Below are 22,322 nucleotides of genomic sequence, written 5' to 3' on the forward strand. Positions count from 1 at the left end.
GCACGAGTAGAGGGAGGGGGGGGGGAATCTGATGCTGAGCAGTGGAGCGCAGTACTGCTGAGTCCCGGCCTCTGTCTCATCTCGGACCCCGACCATCGCCGGAGACTCGACCTCCGGCGCACTCACCCGCCTGTCACCTCTGAGTCAGAGCGCACTATGCTGTCACCGTCCCTGCACTCTCGTCTCAGTGTCAGGCCTCTCTTAATCCTCCATCCCTCTCGCTGCCCCTGCTGCTGTTTCCCTTTCTCTTCATCTCGCCTGCTCTCTGGCTGACTCCAGTGATGTCACCCAGTCTCTCTCTCTGCCACGCTTAGGCTGCTCTCTGTCTGTCTTCAGTGACCTCTCTCTGTCGCTGCTCGCCCCTCTCTCAGCTGCCCTCTGTCTAGGCTTCTCTCTGACTGTCTCCAGTGGCCTCTGTCTGTCTCTCGTCACCCCTCCTCACCATCACACACCCTCACATCCACTCACCCTCACACCCCCTCACCCTCGCACCCTCACCCACCCTCACACCCCCTCACCCTTACACCCCCTCACCCTCGCACCCTCATTCACCCTCACCCCCTCATCCTCACCCCCTCACACCCTCACCCCCCTCACAACACTCTCACCCTCACTCACCCTCACACCCCCTCATCCCCTCACCTTCACACACCCTTACCCTTACCCTCACACTGACACACCCTGTCACCCTTACACCATCACCCTCACACCCCCTCACTAACCCTCACACACCCTCACTCACCCTCACACCCCCTCACTCACCCTCACCCTCACAACCCTCACCCACCCTCACACACCTTCACACCCCCCTCACACACCCACTCACCCTCACACACACTTACCCTCACCCCCTCACCCTCACTCACCCTCAGTCACCCTCACACCCTCACCCTCACACCCCCTAACCCTCACCCCCTCACCCTCACACACCCTCACACCCCCTCACCCTCACACCCCCTCACACACCCTCACCATCACACCCCCTCACTCACACTCACCCTCACACCCCCTCACACACCCACTCATCCTCACCCTCACACCCCCTCACCCTCACACCCCTCACCCTCACACCCCTCACACCTCTCACCCTCACCCACCCTCACCCTCACACCTCCTCACCATCACATACCCTCACATCCTCTCACCCTCACACACCCTCACTCACCCTCACCCACCCTCACACCCTCACACACCCTCACACCCTCACCCACCCTCACACCCACTCACCCTCACAACCCCTCACCCTCACACCCCCTCACCCTCAAATCCTCACTCACCCTCACCCCTCATCCTCACACACCCTCACTCACCCTCACACCCTCACCCCCCTCACAACCATCTCACCCACCCTCACCCTCCCTCACCCTCACACACCCTTACCCTCACACCCTCACCCTCAGTCACCCTCACACCCTCACCCTCACACCCCCTCACCCCCTCACCCCCTCACCCTCACCCCCTCACCCTCACACACCCTCACACCCCCTCACTCACCCTCACACCCCCTCACTCACCCTCACACACCCTCACACACCTTCACACCACCTCACACACCCACTCACCCTCACACCCCCTCACCCTCACACCCCATCACCCTCACACCCCTCACCCCCTCATCCACAAACCCCCTCGCCCTCACCTTCACACCCTCACCCACCCTCACCCACCTTCACTCACCCTCATGACCCTCTCACCCTCACACACCCTCACCCTCACACCCCCTAACCCTCACACACCCTCACTCACCTTCACACACCCTCACCAGCATAGCATAACAAAACAAAGCATAGGATAGCAAAACAAAACCTAGCATAACAAAACAAGAAATAGCATAGCAAAACACAACAAAGCATAGCATAGCATAACAAAACACAATAAAACATAGCATAACAAAACATAACAAAGCATAGCAAAACGAAACATAGCATAACAATACACAACAAAACATATCATAAGATAAAACATAGCATAACAAAACAAAGCATTGCATAACAAAACATAGCCAAAGACAAAGCATAGTATAACAAAACACAGCATACATAACAAAACATAGCATAACAAAGCATATCAAAACATAACATAACTTAGCATAACAAAACACAACATAGCATAGCATAACAAAACACAACATAGCATAGCATAACAAAACAAAGCTTAGCATAGTATAACAAAACATAGCATAACATAGCATAGCATAACAAAACATAGCATAACAAAACATAGCATAGCAAAACAAAGCATAGCATAATAAAACACAACAAAACATTGCATAGCATAACAAAACATAGCATAGCATAACAAAGCATAGCATAAGAAAATACAACAAAACATAGCATAACAAAACTAAGCATAGCATAGCATTACAAAAAAAGCATAGGATAGCAAAACAAACCATAGCATAACATAACATAACATAACAAAACATAGCATAACAAAACACCAACAACACATAGCATAACAAAACATAGCAAAACACAACAAAGCATAGCATAGCTTAACAAAACACAGCACAGCATAACAAAACAAAGCTTAGCATAGCATAACAAAACATAGCATAATATAGCAAAGCATAACATAACATAGCATAGCAAAACAAAGCATAGCATAATAAAACACAACAAAACTTTGCATAGCATAACAAAACATAGCATAGCATAACAAAGCATAGCATAGCAAAACACAATACCACTCAGTGCCACATAATTATATGCTACATAATTACACTGCACTCAATGCAACATACTCTCCAAATACCACTCAGTGCCACATAATTACACACCACATAATTACCTGGGAGCGAGAATCTATATGCGGCCGTCCAGCCGCAGAGTATGCACCACCCCGCTAGCGTTGGGGGTCACGGCAGTGAAGTAGCAGCCGTACATGGGATCGAGGACGGGCCCACTTGTGGAGTCCATACAGGACTTGATTGTGTGCTTTCGGCACTACACTTCCCAGAAGTCTCATTGGAGCCTCCCATCGGCGGGTGAGTAATATAAAATTGGAGAAGTGTAGCGGGTGCGCACACTGCTTTCGTTAAAGCCCCTGAAGAGAAGCAGATGGAGCTTCGAAACGCGTTGGGCAGATCCATTACGGAGCGGCATCTACAGGCGGATCCCCGTCCTCACCTACACATAAATAAAGCTGCTGCTCGCGTGCTTCTTAAGAGGTGGACAACCTGGGAGCGAGAATCTATATGCGGCCGTCCAACCACAGAGTATGGACCACCCCGCTAGCGTTGGGGGTCACGGCAGTGAAGTAGCAGCCGTACATGGGATCGAGGACGGGCCCACTTGTGGAGTCCATACAGGACTTGATTGTGTGCTTTCCGCACTACACTTCCCAGAAGTCTCATTGGAGCCTCCCATCGGCGGGTGAGTGATATGAAATTGGAGAAGTGTAGCGGGTACGCACACCGCTTTTGTTAAAGCCCCTGAAGAGAAGCAGATGGAGCTTCGAAACGCGTCGAGCAGATCCATTACGGAGCGGCATCTACAGGCGGATCCCCGTCCTCACCTACACATAAATAAAGCTGCTGCTCGCGTGCTACTCAAGAGGTGGACAACCTGGGAGCGAGAATCTAGATGCGGCTGTCCAGCCGCAGAGTATGCACCACCCCGCTAGCGTTGGGGGTCACGGCAGTGAAGTAGCAGCCGTACATGGGATCGAGGACGGGCCCACTTGTGGAGTCCATACAGGACTTGATTGTGTGCTTTCCGCACTACACTTCCCAGAAGTCTCATTGGAGCCTCCCATCGGCGGGTGAGTAATATGAAATTGGAGAAGTGTAGCGGGTGCGCACACCGCTTTCGTTAAAGCCCCTGAAGAGAAGCAGATGGAGCTTCGAAACGCTTCGGGCAGATCCATTACGGAGCGGCATCTGCAGGCGGATCCCCGTCCTCACCTACACATAAATAAAGCTGCTGCTCGCGTGCTACTCAAGAGGTGGACAACCTGGGAGCGAGAATCTATATGCGGCCGTCCAGCCGCAGAGTATGCACCACCCCGCTAGCGTTGGGGGTCACGGCAGTGAAGTAGCAGCCGTACAATTTGATCGAGGACGGGCCCACTTGTGGAGTCCATACAGGACTTGATTGTGTGCTTTCCACACTACACTTCCCAGAAGTCTCATTGGAGCCTCCCATCGGCGGGTGAGTAATATGAAATTGGAGAAGTGTAGCGGGTGCGCACACCGCTTTCGTTAAAGCCCCGGAAGAAAAGCAGATGGAGCTTCGAAACGCGTCGGGCAGATCCATTACGGAGCGGCATCTACAGGCGGATCCCCGTCCTAACCTACACATAAATAAAGCTGCTGCTCGCGTGCTACTCAAGAGGTGGACAACCTGGGAGCGAGAACCACATAATTACACTCTACTGAATGCAACACACTCCACACAATACCACTCAGTGCCACATAATTACATGCCACATATTTACACTGCACTGAATGCAACATACACTCCAAATACCACTCAGTGCCACATAATTACACTCTACTGAATGCAAGACACACTCCACACAATACCACTCAGTGCCACATAATTATGCTACATAATTACACTACACTCAATGCAACATACACTCCAAACAATACAACTCAGTGCCACATAATTACACGCCACACAATTACACTCTACTGAATACCTCAAACACTCCACACAATACCACTCAGTGCCACATAATGATATGCTACATAATTACAATGCACTCAATGCAACATACTCTCCAAATACCACTAAGTGCCACATACTTATGCGCTACTGAAGAACCGGGTTTTAGAACCCAGCGGCGCCAGGGGCACGCCCAATGTCTTCGGGTTCACCTGTCTTAGAATACAGAGACACGGGATACTTCTCGGTGATGTCAAAGACCAAATTTATTGGCTGCAACCAGGAACAGAGGTCTACGAAGCACAACACGGGTGGTTCGTCAGAGACTGTACAATTGTAGTATTGCGAGACATCGTCTTTCATGCCAAAAATCACATTCCTGACTAGCATCAATTATTTACGAACTGTCCAATCACACAGTGACATTTCAAAAGAAATCGCATAACGACAAGCCCACTTTCAGTTGTCCAGCCCACCATAAATGACAAGGCAAAATCCAACATTCTTGCTCGGACAGGCCGGACAAAACCCATAATAAAAGGACCTCAACCCAAACCATAAATAGGCCATAAAAGAAGGAACAGAAACAGATGAGAAACAAGATAGAAGGGTGTGTGCATGTACTATAAACTCAGCAATGTCCTGCTCTTTGATCTCTATCTGACCAGCTGCCTAACAAGTAACTGGCTCAACAAGATCAGCTTCGGGCAATGGAGTCAGTTCGTTCAGGTCACACAGAAGTTAACTAAAAGGTGTACGTGTCTCAAAGACTTGTTCGGCCGTAGTCATCGGCCTATGTGAGGGCAACCACAAAATGACTGCCGTACACAAAATGGAACCCGGAGGTTCGGAACGAAATCCCTGAATATGCAGTGTATCCACCAATCGAACATGACGAAAACACTCGTACATACCACACTCGTTATTTGCAGTCCGCTGATACCAAAATCGTCTTGATACGACGACCTTTATTGAACGGGTTCAGAATCACGGAACCTCAGACCCTCCTTTTGCCCTTACATAGGCAATAAACCCAAACTCATGTCAGTCGGAATCCAGGTCTATATTCATCAGATCATCAAGATGTTGCTGTAGCATCATCCTATTACTTAGCAACTCTCTCTGGACAGGTCTCCTAGCACACGACGTAGCACAAAGGCCTCATATAGCAGGAGTACACTGAACGCAAAGACAGAACAGGAAAAGGATAGCTAAGATCATCCCAATGACCATCAGAATCTTCCATCCCCAGGTGGATAACAATCCCCAAAACCATCCCATTAACGACCAATCTCCTTCGTCCACATGTACAGACTCGGAGATCTTATGTAGCTTGGAAATGGCTTGGTACACTGTCGGAGCGTTGTCTGGAATAAAAACGCAGCAGCTCGATTGAATCAATTTGCATACCCCTCCTCTATCTGCAAGTATGACATCTAACGCAACTCTGTTCTGAAGAGTCATAAGGCGATCCGACTGGAGCTCAGCAGTCAAGTTACTAAGGGCACCGGCAGTTTCGACTATGGTGGACTCAACCACTCTCGTCGAATTTTCCTGCTGTTAACCTCCTAATTCTTGTCCTGCAGTATCTTCCTTACTGAAGACACCTCTAACAACTCTCGTCTTGTGATAATCTGCCGCAGCTGTATACGTAGGAGGCAACAGGAACGAAACAAAGCATGTGCCCGGGAAATCAGGGGGCAACCATGTGTACGCTCTATCATAGCAAACAAAATAGGTACCCTTAGCTGCTAGAAACGATGGGGAAGTCTGGGACGCAAAAAACATATGTCTCAGTGCAAACACTCTTCCCTAACTGAGCTCTCGGATTCTTGCCATTACCTTGCAGACAGTAATGACCCTGATGGGGTACAATCCAAATCGGAGAGGATCTTTTCGCTCGCTGGTTCTCACTCAGACTACCTCCATATCCAGTAACGTTCCATCCAATATACACTAGTGTCTCATCTCTCGGGATAGTCTCATAGGAACTAATTCCTCTAATCATATCGACTATACCCTTGACCAGAGCACTATTCTTTGGACAATCCTTCACAAAACGTAGGGGGTAAACTTCACAAGCATAAATGAACATCATTCTGTATGCCCACACAGAACAATTGTAGCTAAAAGCCAGAACCAGGTAAGGAATACCTTTATCAGTAGTATGAGGCATAAGACCACACACCCAACAATTAGTCGTGTTCACTACTCGCTGGTGTTGGTGCAGAAGCTGACCAAAGGAATTATTGACGAATTCCAATCTTCTAATAGATTCATGTTCGGGCAGAGGGTGAAAAGAATGCGAAGAAACAGTAGGAAGAGGCATAGGTTGTGTAGTGGGTGCAAACGTCACTTTGAAAGAGAATATTATATATCCCATCAGAAACATCATTAAACTAAACAGCATCAACAAACATAATATTAAAAAACGTTTTCTGCTCATCACTGTACATATTTTGCTCTTGAAGCTCATTCTTTCAACAGGTCTCTCCATATCGAAAAACTCCATCCTCTAACCGTGCTGTTCGCGGCGGTTGGGTCTTCCGTGCTAAGGAATGCGTCTGTCAGTCCAGGGAACACCCTGAGACCAACCAGAACCGTCGACCTTGTGTCTTTGGCTTGCACTCCCAAGTCTTTGCACCGCGACCTTACAGCTGAACCAGGATGGCGGTTCGAAAAACAAAAATCAATCAAAAACAGTTCCTCGGAGGAGAGAACATAATTTCAAAAATAGCAAAAAAAAAGAATTTAATTTTATTTGTCCCACGACTCTTGGTCGCAAATTATAACGGCCTTTGCCAGGCAATGTCTGATCACGGAACAAAAGTTCAGGTTCGGAAGTGTCCAAACGATTTGACAGAGGCACAGCTTCTTGCAGAAGATCGTTGCTTTCTCGTTCAGAGTTTGTCCCAATTAAACGTGCATCGCTAAAAGGCAGAAAACGAGGCACGGTTTCAGTTTCAGAGTCAGGAATACCATTCTGGACCCACTGGTCGTACGGCAGAGGCAAAGGGGCCCTCTTACAATGTACGCCGTGGATCCAGTTCTTTTTACCGCGCACTCGCACTGCTGATCGCGTGGACAGTAGCACCAAGTAGGGTCCAATCCTGCGGGGCTGATCGTTCTTGGTCCGCTGGATATTCTTTATCAAAACCCAGGAACCACGTTCGATAACATGTCCTGGATCTTCAGATGCTTGTGGCAATGTATCATGAACCTGTTGGTGCAAAACACGCAATTTAGCCAGCAATTCATAAAGGTAATCAAGCAATACAGGGTGCTCTATTTCACTAAATTTGGTCGGCCGCGGCACTCCCCATATATTTGCCGGGCGACCAAAAACAACTTCATAAGGACTAAGTCCCATTCGCGAATGTACAGTCATTCTTGTTGACAGAAGTGCTAATGGCAAGGCATCGGGCCATTGTAGATCGGAGCTCGCCTGAATCTTGGCCAGTTTTAGCTTAAGGGTACCATTATAGCATTCTACCAAACCAGCTGATTGGGGTGATTTGCAGCATGAAATTTTTGGCGGATTCCTAAACCATCACACACTCTCTTCATCACTTGACCCACAAATTCACTCCCATTGTCGCTCCAGACCATTCTCGGCAATCCAAATCTAGGGAAGAATTCCTTGACAAGGGTTTTAGCTGTGGACAAAGCAGTGTTATCTTTCAGGGGATATGCTTCTACCCATCTCGAAAAGGCACAAACAACCACGAGCACATATTTTAAGTTGTTGCACCTCTCCATGTGAATGAAATCTAGCTGCAAATCCTCGAACGGATACGTCGGAGGTGCAAAATGACCAGCTGGAGTTGGAGTTCCCTTACCAGGATTGTACATCAGACAAACCATACAATTCTTAACCAGGTTTTCTGCACATTTAGGGATTCCAGCATTTTGCCATACTGGAGCCAACAACTTACAAATCCCTTTCACACTGACATGAGCCATTCCATGCGCAATCGTAACCACTGGAAGCACATACGCATCGGGTGACAACCATCGCTGATGCTCTGACAACTCAACCCAACAACCATTCAAATCCAATTTACCCGTACTTTCTCTCCATTCATTCAACTCTTTCTCTGTAGCTTCAGCTTGAATGGACTTCACGCTCTCTATCGTATCTTCACACATACTTCTATCTGGAACCCATCTCGCTGGACCTGCAACATGCATTCGACTCATTACATCTCTCGCCGTTTCTTTCGCATCTTCATCTGCAAACGCATTACCACGACCAACATCATCTGTAATTTTCTTATGCGCACTGCATTTCACGATCGCAACTTGCAACGGCAAAGTAAGTGACTCAAGAAGTTCATTCACCAACTGACCATGCTGAATCTTGGTTCCATGCAAAGTCAGGAACCCACGCTCTTTCCACAAACGTCCAAAACTATGAGCCACACCAAACGCATACTGGCTATCAGTGTACACAGTCACTCGTTTCCATTTCGACAACACACATGCTCTTGTCAATGCAATCAACTCCGCTGCTTGTGCTGAATTATGAGGGATACGTGCAGCTTCAACAATCGTATGCAAAGTCGTAACAGCATATGCAAAGTCGTATCACCATTCGGAAGCTTGAAGCACGAACCATCAACCCATAAGGTACCATCACACTGCAAGAGGAGTGTCCCTAAGGTCTATTCTACCTTTCGTTTCTTCCTCTGTCCTAAGGAAGCAGTCATGCTGTTCAATAACATCTGTCTCAACTAAAATCGGCAACAACGTAGCTGGATTCAACGTATTACATCTCTTTATGTGCACATGACTCGCTAAGAGCGTTAACTCGTAACCTGACAACCGAGCATTGGTTAAGTGCTGTGTTTTAGTCCTGTTCAACAAAGTATCCACTGCATGTGGAACCATCACAATCAATGTATTATCCATCACCAAACCAGCAGACTGTCGAATAGAGACAGCCGCTGTAGCTCTCAGACAACTAGGCAACGCTCTAGCTACCGGATCCAAAGTCGACGAAAAATAAGCACATGGACGTTGTTTATCGCCAAACTGTTGTGTCAAAACTGACAATGCACATCCCTCTCTCTCGTGGACATAAAGTGTAAAAGGCTTACTGTAGTCGCATCACGCAATTCTGAAAAACTCTTCTGACATTCGTCAGTCCAAGGAATAGGATTTGGAGTATCCTTAACCGTAAGAGCTATCAAAGGTTTCGCAAGAAGCGAAAAATTAGGGATCCACTGTCTACAGTACGATGTGATACCCAGGAAAGCACGCACTTCTCTCTGTGTCGTTGGCACGCTCATTTTTGCAATCGCTTGAATTCGTTCTGGGGTCAATCTTCTCCCCTCCTTCGATAGGAGGTGACCTAAGCAGGTCACTTCTTGTCGACAATATTGCAACTTTGAAAGAGACACCTTATGATGGAAATCAGACAAATGACGTAACAACGACAAAGTAGCCTCTTTACAAATCTCTTCATTGTCAGCAGCAACTAACAGATCGTCAACATACTGAATAAGGGCAGCACCATCAGGTAAGACAATCGAATCAAGTTGTGTTTTCAACGCCTGACTATAGATGGATGGACTCTTACAATAGCCTTGAGGAGCGCGCTTGAACCGGAAACTTCGGCCTCCTAAAGAGAAGCCAAAAATATCCCTACTCTCCTCGGCAATCGGGATGCTGAAGAAAGCATTCTTCAAGTCAATCACCGAAAACCAGGTAGCAGCAGGCGGAATCAATGTCAATAAAGCAGTGATATCTGGCACAACAGGAAATTGCGGAACTACGATCTTATTCACCTCGCGAAGATCGATCACAAACCTATATACAGGCGGTTGTGAAGAATCTGCACGTTTCAAAACAGGCAAACCCGGACTATTGCACACATTACCTCTCGTTTCTTCAATCACACCTTTCTCAATCAGATCATAGATGATTGCTAGAAGTGCTCTCTCACCATCACTGGAAATCCGATATTGGGGAATACGTGGCAATCTAGCATTCGCTTTCAACGTTACAACGTATGGTGGAATCTCCAAAAGACCCACATCATTAGGACCAGTAGCCCAAAGATAATCAGGAAGAGAAGACAATTCAGCTGGAAATCGATCTTTAGACAAATACATTGGAGAGACCACTCTCTTACCCAATGTAAGCTGTACTCCTAAAAGAGAGCAATTTAGCGTTGCATACAATCTTTTCAACAAGTCTAATCCCAACAAGTTCTCGCCACAACCTGTCGTCAGAATAAGGGGTGCTTCGAATTCACAAGGTCCAACAGAAAGAGACAAAGGACTAGAAATCGGATTACTAACTGGGGCGCCAGAAAAACCTACTGAAACATTTGTCAAGCCAGACAAAGGTGTGCCAGGGAGTTTAGAGTGCATAATAGAACTCTTCGCAGCACCAGTATCCAGCAGAAAAGGCTCTGACACACCTGATGTAATCACATCAACATAAGGTCCACTCTGATCTACTGGAACTGAAACAACTCCCTCTCTTTGTCTATGACTGTCCTAGCAATCATTACCATCTATATACTCACCTTCGACATAATAGTCGTCCGCATAGTACTGAGCCGTCCTACCAGACGCACCATTCTGCTGATCAAAACTATTCATAGAATTCTGTGGAGGCAAGGAACGCGCATTCTGAGGAAACACACCACGTCCTCTACCTCTAGGAGCTTGCTGAACACCTCGACCTCTCACACCAGAAGCACCATTCGTGCGCTGTAACAGAACCGGACAACTACTCTTGAAATGACCCTCTTCTTTACACTACGCACACTGATTAGGGCCTACAGGAAAACGCGGCTGAGAAGACTCGAACCTTTGCGAGTTTCTCTGATACTGCTGAGGTTGCTGATAATCGCGCTGATTATTACGAGGCGAATACGCCTGCTGCAAAAGAACCTTTGTCTTTAACTCTTTAGTCTTCTTGTCGGCTCTATCTTTCTCTTCCATATCCCTATTCTCGTAGTACTGTGCAGTAGCCAAAATCTGTGCTGACGACGAAACAGCCCAAGCACTCTCAGAATCCTTCAACTTAGTGCACAAATCTGGAAGCAAATTATGCACAAACTTATCAACAAACAATCGTTGACCACCTTCCGTACTCATGTCCTGGCAACTATGGTCGATAAACGTCTCTTCAAACCTAGTGAAGAAATCGGACACACTTTTGTCTTTCTTCTGCTTACATGCAGACAATTTGTCCCAGTTTACACGCATAGCAGGCATCAACGGCTTCATGTAATTAATAATCCTACCGGGGAGTTCTGCAACTAAAGGCTCAGGTTTAGCACCACCAACTTGTCGGCCATCTGCAGCACCAATATTAGCCCTTGTATCACCTAATTCCTGCGCATGATCCGTATGACGAATCAGTCCCCATAAAGGCTGTGGAACTACATTCCCAAACAACATGTCTATGTCGGCTAAATTCATAACACATGAGTCTGCAGTCTGTGATAATTCCTTATATAGTACCCTGCTGGATTTTTACGTGGATCAGGCAAAGTCTGCTTAAGGGCCAAAACTTCAACTCACTTCCATGGAACATTTACCCAAACACGCTGAAAATGTGGCAGAATAGGTGGATTAGCGGCTACATCTCTTGCTCTCCAAACTGGGGGAACCTCTCTCATCGGATATTGACGCACTGTCCTCCTAACAGAAGAATCAGGCTCAAACAACGGCTGAGAAGGAGACTCACTCCTAAACGACAACAATGTCGCAACTGCCCTTTCAACGTCGAGACCCACTATAGTTCCCTCGCAAACTCGGACTGTACGCGGAACAAATCAGACGGAGTCTGTCCCAAATCACCATCTTCCCATTCTTCACGAAGGAAAGTACACATCTTCTCGAAAACATATCTCTGCTTCGGTGCTTCCCATTGACGTAAGACATCCATAACAGACTCTAAATGATATCTTAAAGAATGAGTCACCCATTTACGCACTAAATGATCCAATACTTCCCGCTCATCGGACCAGGCAGTTGGCTACTCAACTGTGTATGTGCCGAAACTGGGGTTATACCCAATGACCCAAAGAGAGGAGAAAAGAGACCAGTAACAGTATCAGTCATTCTCTGTCGAACAGAAGGAGAAGTTGACATAAGAACAGGAGACAAAGCAGACTGAGAGGAAACCAACGTAGGAACAATAGCAGACGAAGTAGCAAGTACAGGAGACCAAGTCTGAGCAGGTAGCAAAGTCGGCGGCCCTGGAGAAGGCTGCACCAAAGGAATAGGAACCAACTGAAGAGGAGCTGGCGGTTGTGCAATAGCAGGAAGCAAAGCAACCGGAGGTTGCGCAACTAAAGGTTGCGGAGGTGCTGTAGCACACTGCACATAAGGGGGTGGCGAACTCAACAAATGTGACATCAAAGGATCTTTCTCAAGGTACTTCGTTGCACCTTGCTGTTGAGGTGGCAAAGCTGGATAACACTTATCAATCGCCATTTTACGTTGCCTGTGCAACTGCTGACTCGCTTGTTCTTTTTCGTTATCTTTAAACTGTATAGCAGCTTTCATTATCGAAATACTTTTCTCTCTTTTATTTCTTTTTGCTAACTTAATTTCTTTCTGTTTGGCTTCCTTTCGCCAGAGGCGGAACGATCAAACATCGCCGGCCGGGCTTTCTTCTTGAAAAGTTTAACTTCTAAATTATCTAAAATCTCCGTGTCATAACTACCATATTGGGGCCACTTTAGGACACCATCCTACTATATCTAATCCATACTTCATTATACGTGATAGGGCCCACGCCATGTTTTAAATAAAGCTCATAGGTCGGAGTTCCAATCGGAGGCACCGGACACGAGTCCTCCAATTGGGAATCCCTATTACAACCACAACAAAATATCTTTCCAAGTCTGCTAAGACCAGGCATCTTTGCTCACTAGTCTAGCTTCAAACTTCAAGGGAATATCGAATACGATAGCCTCGTGAATACACAAGTCTCTCGGCTTTGGAGCTTGCAAGTCCCAAATCAAAGATCCCAAGGGGATACCCAAAACAAAACTAAGGACTGGGAGACCCTCCACTCATACTTAACTGAAATATCGATGACGTCGCCAGAAGACCCGTCTATTGTCTCGCTCTACAAATCGTCAAAAGGCTCCAAGACAGGGCGACAGTCAGGGCAGCAGTTCTTCGTAGCCGTCGGAAAGCTGGGAACCTTGCAGCAAAGACTTTCGGACCACGATGACATACAGGGGTTGATGAAGTGGCAGGCCTTCCTCCAGAATTTTACATGAAGCTCCTCACGATCTTCAGGCTTGGACCGGTACCGCTGAAGTCGCCCCACGATGGGCGCCAACTGAAGAACCGGGTTTTAGAACCCAGCGGCGCCAGGGGCACGCCCAATGTCTTCGGGTTCACCTGTCTTAGAATACAGAGACACAGGATACTTCTCGGTGACGTCAAAGACCAAATTTATTGGCTGCAACCAGGAACAGAGGTCTACGAAGCACAGCATGGGTGGTTCGTCAGAGACTGTACAATTGTAGTATTGCGAGACATCGTCTTTTATGCCAAAAATCACATTCCTGACTAGCATCAATTATTTACGAACTGTCCAATCACACAGTGACATTTCAAAAGATATCGCATAACGACAAGCCCACTTTCAGTTGTTCAGCCCACCATAAATGACAAGGCAAAATCCAACATTCTTGCTCGGACAGGCCGGAAAAAACCCATAATAAAAGGACCTCAACCCAAACCATAAATAGGCCATAAAAGAATGAACAGAAACAGATCAGAAACAAGATAGAAGGGTGTGTGCATGTGCCATAAACTCAGCAATGCCCTGCTCTTTGATCTCTATCTGACCAGCTGCCTAACAAGTAACTGGCTCAACAAGATCAGCTTCGGGCAATGGAGTCACACAGAAGTTAACTAAAAGGTGTAAGTGTCCCAAAGACTTGTTCGGCCGTAGTCATCGGCCTATGTGAGGGCAACCACAAAATGGCTGCCGTACACAAAATGGAACCCGGAGGTTCGAAACAAAATCCCTGAATATGCAGTGTATCCATCAATCGAACATGACGAAAACACTTGTACATACCGCACTCGTTATTTGCGGTCCGCTGATACCAAAATCGTCTTGATACGACGACCTTTATTGAACGGGTTCAGAATCACGGAACCTCACTACCACAGCATCACTGAACGCCACACCATCACTCGTCGCCACCACAGCATCAATCTGTGCAACCATTCAACAACTGGTTCAAATATGTTCTCTCAATGTTTCAAGCTTTATTACAAATATCGCAAAAAGATGTTAATATTTCACTTCTGTTCTTGGATTTTCGTCACAATAAAATACACTGAACATAATCTTCACAAAAGTTATTTACAAAAGTTTAAGCTATTGCCATTATAAATTACAATAACTTTTATTTAAGTATTACTTATTTTTTAAAAATAAAAGCCATTGTTATTTGTTATATCAATACATCTAAGTCACGTAAATACAGCACATATTGCATTACAAATGCTATAGGTGTCACATTTGCGAAATTTATAGCTATTGGCATTGTAAATGACAAAGCTATTAATTTCGCTATTTTCAAAACCAACACATAAATAAAAAAAATTGTCATTTACAATACCAATAGCTCAAACTTTCCTAATGCGAGACCTACTGCATTGCAAATGCTTGTTAAATGTGTGGCCTCACTAAGGTGCCTGAAGCAATGCTAGACGTTTCCAGTATACTTGTTGCTACACAGGTCTGTCATTTCTGCAGATATTAAGTGGTGGCATTATACCACATATACTCGCAGGTATTAAATTAACAACATCTTAATCACCTAGCTAAGACCAAGTTTAAATTTTTTGTTTGTAATCTAATTAAAAGTGGTTGCTGGTTTCTGAATAAATAAAAGCTAGAGTGGGTGTCAGCTATAAATATCTTCAGAAAACACTGAACAAGAGAGGACGAAATACCTAAATGTCCTAAAGAGCTTTGCCCAGTCTCTGACACGGGATTTTCAATGACTACACAAAAACCAGATCTGCTTGGATGTAAGAGTATTAATGAAGGTTGTGAAAAGCAAACTAGTGCTTACTTGGGCTTATGAAGCCATCGCCTTCAAAAATAACCTTGACACCTGGCTGGACAAAGCGCAATGCAAATACTTTTGCCAACTGTTCTTTCTACCAGATTGCACCAACCCCTCGCAAGTCTGTTTAGAATTTAACCTTGCAAAGCCATATCTGCTACTTAAAGCCGGGTTTTTGTCATATTATGCTAAACTAAAGACAGCGCCCACAGGTTCCTTGAACCATCATTCATGGCAGTTGATTACGCAGGAGAACTCTACATTGGGCCACCACTTTGACACTTCCCTGATCACTCTAGAAGCCTAGGAAATATGCTTTAACAGACATCAAGACTTCTCTCAAAACAAGCAAAAATAATCTCAGCAGATTTCTATAGTAAGGACTTGCATAAAAAATCTCATTGTAGCTGGGCAGCTAAATGTTATGATACACCTTCTTCGTCAACAAATTTAACTCAATTTCTAGCTAAGGTTCATAGCACCAATTGATGTGTGACAGATTTGGGTTAATCCCTTTGAAAGCCTACTGGAATGGGAGACAGAGTGTCGGCAGAAATAGCACCTGCAGACTATTTGGCCTGACAGAAGAATTGCTCAGCCATGTGGTATCCATTTGTAAGAAACTGCTGCCTATCAGGGAATTCTGGCTGCGACTGATCTTCAGAATTTTGACCATACATACATACATGCAATGAGGCGATACGTGCTGTCTAAAGAAAATAATCAAGCGGGCTGGCAGCATGGTTCCTGAAGTATCTAAAGGCAGTCACAAAGGAACTGAACAATATATCAGATGGTATTAGACCCCCCAGGAGCCCCCCAAAGTAACATGTTTTGAACAGGCCAGCATTTAAAGCACTTTGTAGCATTTGAATATGGACTCCTTCAGACCTTGGGTCATTTGAAGGTGCAACAGCCTTTGGGAATTCATGCTTCAGTTAAGGCCTTTAGATATGCTCTAAAAGAGATCCCCTCTCTACATTATCAATGCCTTGCTACTCCAGTACACTTTTGTGGACAGTCTCAAGACCAGTAAGCTCCTCCTCTTCACAAATAAATCTATGCTAGATCCAGCCAGTCTTGCCTACTTCTATCTTATAACCCTCACATTTTTGGAAAATAATCAAGTAGGCAGTCGCCACCAAGCTTCAGGCTCACAGCTGCAAGAATACCCTACTTCAGTACTATCAATTAGAGTTCAGACCATGCAACAGTATTGAAACAGTCATACTCCAAGTTGTCACCAACACCCTATTCCTCAATGGCAAAAACAACACTTGCCTCCCTTGCCACAGCTTTTGACACCACTGGCCATCAATCTTTGATCCACACCTTGAAAACATACATGGGCTTCACTGGCACAGCCCTGCAGTCGTTCACGTGTTACCTCACATATTTACAGACACTCTTTCAAATAGGAAGTACCAGATCTGGCATTCTCCCCGTCTTTTGCGTTGTCCTCTGACCTCCATCCCCCTCAGCCACCATTTTCAACCTTTATATGAATCCCTGAGGACCACGCTCGCAGACTCCAGCATCAAGATCCACCTAACTAGGATATAACTAACTAATCAAACAAACATTTGCTGATCCAGTCAGGCTTCACACTCCAACTAACAGAACAAACAGAATCCCTTAGATTCACCATCGATTCGAACCTCTCGCTCAATTAATATATTGCCAAAGGACCAAAACAGCCTGGTTCTAACCCTATTTCTTGAAAATAGTGGAACTCTATTTCCAGGAGAAAGAAGACTTCAGGAAGATAGTTCAGCCCCTAGTTCTCTCTCATCTAGGCACCACCCTAGTCAACGGCTCTCCAGAGGCTGCTCTCCCTCTTTGAAAGGCATCCTTTATACATAAACATGGCTCATCACTGGGCTGAAGAAAGTTGATCCCATTGTCCTCATGCTAAAGGATCTACACTCGCTCCCCCTGCAAGTCCTAATTATTTTCAAGATTGACTGCATCACAATGCCCCAGTCTGCCCAGCTAACAAACTAATAATATGTGTAAGCACTGTCAGGTGAGGTGGTCCTACACCACCAGATTAGAGACTAAAAACTGTAAGAAGGAGAAAATAAGAAAACAAGCTTTCTAGCTCCCTTCCCCAGGATCTAACACAACACCAGAACAGCACCAACCCTCCTACAATTCACTAAGAAACCTAAAAAAACCCTCTTAAAGGTACACTACGTCAGGCTAACTTTTCACAATTTTCATTAGCTCTCCCTGCTCTTTCATCTGGCCCTTATTCCCTAGATTCACACTTTAGAAATGCTGCAATATACATACATTCATAGGAATAGTATGGTTACAGGCATAAAGAATAAAGTGGATGTGTAACACAACATTAAACAACTCAAAAAGCAGTTTGTTTTTTGTTGCAAAACATGTTAGAATCAATGTAATATGAATTAGATTTAAGAAGGCTGTAGCTCAGAATGAGAAGTAACATACAGAGAGGTTATTTCTTTACTGTAATGAACTACAGTGTGCAAACGAACAACATAATGTCATACATGTGTCCTTTGAACTGGTCACTGTCAGTGTTAGAAAACCAGATCATTATAACAAAGTATGTAAACTGCATCTGTAATTATGCCATATTTGTTAAACTTTTGCTGCTGGTTTGAGCAGCTGGCATTATGATGTCACAACAAATTGATTACAGTTGAGCCGCTATGTCATTGTGTTATTGCAGGTGACTAGAGACGTCACAACTCGAATGTAATAAGGGAAAATAACAGGCAGGTTTTATACAGAGGCTGCACGCTTCCATGTATTATATACACTCTCTTACAAATCCTTGCTTTTAGAGGTCTAGTCGCTGCAGTATTTCAAGCATGGATTTCATTTAATTGAACATTTGTTTTAAATTATTACTTTTTATTGGATATAGTTCCTAACTAAAGAAGTCTGTTTGTGCTCCCTGCCTACACAGAATCCTCAGAGGTTGGGCCGTCTATTGTTGTTCACACTAGCGTGCCATTTGGAATTGAACATTTGGGGAGCGAAAAAAAAGATGTACAGCAACTTATCCTGAGTCAGCTGGACACCCTAATGCCAGGCCTACCAACACCAGCCAGTATCAAATGCCAGAAATGGAGATACTCACAGGTAAGGGGATGTGGTTAACGCATGTCTCAGTCTGTTCCGCTGCAGATGATTAGGAAGAAATCAGGTGGTGTTTTTCACGTCTTTTTATTTTGAGTTACTAACTGATAATAAATATTTAGGCACACTTTAGTATGTTCTTAACCTAGAGACAGGCACTTTCTATTAAGTGTGACGATTCTGTTAGAGGCGATGGCTTCCTCTTTCAAATGTTGGGTAAAAAATCAGATTGTCAAACCGTACAAATGTAACATGGTATCCTATTACACTTTTTTAGGTCGAGCCTAGCGCAGCGTGCATGTGCTGCACTATTGGAGGCTTCTTGCAAGCACTCCAAACTTCCCAGAGAATTCTCTGTGTGGGTCTGGCAACTCCTACACATTCAATTGGCCTTTGCGTGTGGCTTTCAATAATGAACGCACGCAATTGGCCAAAGATAGGTGAATGTCCCGCCTTTTCTCTAAGCGTTTACTCCCACATCGTTTGGGTCTCGGGAGCGAGCAGCGGCGCACAATATGGCAGCTACATTCCTCTACCATCATGGATAATTAAACACAGTGCGGTCGCTCTCACTTTAGTGGCCGCGCTTGTTTTCCTTCCGGGCACATAGCATGTATGCTTTTGGAGTGGGCGGGCCCGCGTTCATGTTTCATCATCGCACAGCCGGCGGCTGTGCCATATCTGCTTCTCTTAAGCTCCGATTTCTCTATGTTTCCGATCATTACGTTCGTGGTGGCTCGATGTGGCCTCTCACCTGGATTTCTTTTTCCCTTTCTTTGGTGGTTTCTGATTACAGTACAAGAACCCGTTTGTTGAATAATTACTTAAGTTAACTCCGCTGGAAAAATCTAGCAGGAGACAGTTAGCTGTCGTTTAGCATCTCAGTAATACAGCGGTGGTAAGTGTGCTTCAATGTTTATACATGATTTTCCAGTCCCACAACACACTCACACTTTGCTGTTTCAGCCGTCCCACCACCCCTCCCTTTTGTGTGCGTTTGTTTGTAGTCCCATCTCCCTTTTGTGTGTGTTTGCTTGTAGACCTACATTTATGTCTATTGCCTGAAAAGCCACCTGAGCTATTCGCGAGCCAACCTTGGCCACCAAGGAGAGACAGAAGCTGCGAGGGCAAGAAACACAGAAAATTGGTCCGCTAGCTTTAATCCTCAGGAGCGCACAGGTATGCTGAATGGGAAAAGGTTGGCTGCTTAGGAAACCACTTCTATTACTATTTACTGCAGTATCCAGTAACTGAAACGAAATCTCTGTTACTATTCTCATTCAAAGGTATTTTATTGTTTTATTGTTTATCTTTAAATACCTTTTTTAAGTCTCTACTGTGAAAGAACCCATCTCCCTTTCGATGAGCAAAAGAACACACACAAACACAAAGCCTTTCTAAATGCATGACGGCCCATTAGAGGTTATATAAACAAGATAAAACAGACTAGACATAAAAGGCACTTTTGACGTGTTGGGTAGAGCTTGTTCTTATAAAAACTACTCCTTACACCGATGAGTGTTATAAAGCATTCTAGCAGTTTGAATAAAGTTATCTACTTTTGAAAGAAAGTTTATTTTAGAGTCTACATGTTCATTTCCCGAAGCCTGAGTCTAAGAAACTTTAACAATCTTCAGTTGTTTTTTTCGCTTCTAAACTTTTATGTTAAGGTTACAACCTCAACAAAGCGGTAGGCTGCACGGGAGCTGAGCTCGACAGGTGAGGTTGTAAGTGGTAAAAGGGGTGGACTCGAAGGGTATGCGTGGGAACTGTTAGTCGCAGAGTTGTGAAGTATTTCTTCGAAATGCATCTTCATTTTTTTAACCTATGTGGTTCTACAAGTAGTCTGAACATTATTCATCACAAACTCCAGTCTGGGTCTAGTGGCACAGCGGATAACGTATCTGTGATTGTTCTTATGCTCATGGGTTTGAATCCTGACAGGCTCACCCTGCCTCTCATCCTTCTCAGGCTGATACAATGAGTACCATTAAGTGGGTAACGATAACCATTTGTTCTTCAGCACCAAGATTAGGTTATTTGATTAGAAATCATGTGAAGCATTAATTATGTCTGAATGCATAGTAATTGAAGCACATACTCATTGAGTTTCCTAGAGTCGACCATACAGAAACACACGCGCAGAGTTAGATGCCTCGTGCCTCTGCCGTTGAAGAACATACATTAGTGCTAAGGACGGTGACGTCACACCTTGAACAATGAAAATCTTGTTTTCTTAGCTTTTCCCAGAGGGTGCTCACGCAGTCTCTCTTAACCCGACACCTCAGTGGGTTCTTGTTTGGAGACCGGATTAAAACCGGTCTCTCATTTACCCTAGGGATACATTCCTGACGCCGAAGCAGGAATGATCTGCAACCGGTAAAAAGCGCCTGAATGCAGGCTTCAGGTGCCTTTTCTTAGGTGGAGCTTCTGTGATGAGCTAGAGGGCATTCAGCTACCATTTGACAACATTCTAATCAGAACAGGATATGGCGCATATGTTGTCAAAGTTATCTGTGTTGAGCTCCCTCTATTGATAGAAAGTTTTGTGTGGGACTCAATGGAAGATAACAAGGCAGCCATTTCCTCATCTTCTGTTCTCAATGGACTTGGGAGACTTCAGATTGGTCCCTCACAAATAAGGAGCAAGGTTCTTGCGAACAATTCTCCTCTCTACACGGGGCGCCCTCTCAGTAGAGATGGAGACGGCCCAGCCAGCCAGGGTCAGGGTAGCCCTTCATTCCATGACATCCAGTCCTAGGACGTTGTCATCTATGGGACACAATGCCAATATCGGCACCACGCACCTCCTGGTTTTTGGGTGCTCCACGAATACCGGGCAGATTGCACTGCTCTACAACATAGCTTAAACACAGTGTCAGTCAGTCAGTCAAAGATTTGCTTTATTCGGTTAAAATTTAAAACCATCAAAGCACCGTACAAAATGTCATGGTATCAATAACACATTACAAGTAAACAAACACTATGATCAATTCATGAGCCAAATATAGCACATACCACCATCAAGAAGGAACACTTGGCGTTCAAATAAATAGATTAAAAAGTATGTCGCACAGTGAGTTTTCCATTTAAAAAATCACTAATTCATAATCTAAAATGTCACACCACCAGATTTCTATTTAAAAATCATTATTTCACAGCATAATTAATAAAAAAATTAGAGGACAGTTATCGCTATAACTTTGCTTTGATCCTTCGCCTGATGGCCCCTGAGATATTACTAGCTACCCCAAAACATACCACTGAGGACCCCAAGCGATTGCAAGTAGGCCAAAGCCGGCGTAACTTTATCAAAGTTACAGCCCCTTAACAATGGCAAAATAAATTTCTTGCGTTATTGAACATAAAAATCGCAGAAAAAGACCATATGAAGGGTGTTCTGCTCGGAAAAATTGTCACAAGGACAGGGCCCCAAAACCCCTCTTTGGAAAAACCTTTTGGGAATGACAGTAGCCATGGGAGCATGTTATACTTGAACCTTATTAACACAAACAGATGGAGTG

At 45.1% G+C, this 22,322-nt stretch overlaps 1 protein-coding gene across 4 annotated transcripts in view; it reads left to right on the forward strand.

Annotated features, from left to right (window-relative positions):
- The window catches only part of RNLS (renalase, FAD dependent amine oxidase), a 513,712-nt gene that overhangs the window by 393,920 nt on the left and 97,470 nt on the right, over positions 1–22,322 (forward strand). For all 4 annotated transcript variants that reach the window (XM_086921948.1, XM_086921949.1, XM_086921951.1 and 1 more), the window contains one exon: positions 18,626–18,801. In XM_086921948.1, the coding sequence (XP_086778074.1) occupies positions 18,626–18,801 (176 nt within the window). The remainder of the gene's footprint in view (positions 1–18,625; positions 18,802–22,322) is intronic.

The sequence above is a fragment of the Lissotriton vulgaris genome, chromosome 5 (genome assembly GCF_964263255.1).
Source record: "Lissotriton vulgaris chromosome 5, aLisVul1.2, whole genome shotgun sequence".
In the NCBI taxonomy this organism is placed as follows: Eukaryota; Metazoa; Chordata; class Amphibia; order Caudata; family Salamandridae; genus Lissotriton; species Lissotriton vulgaris.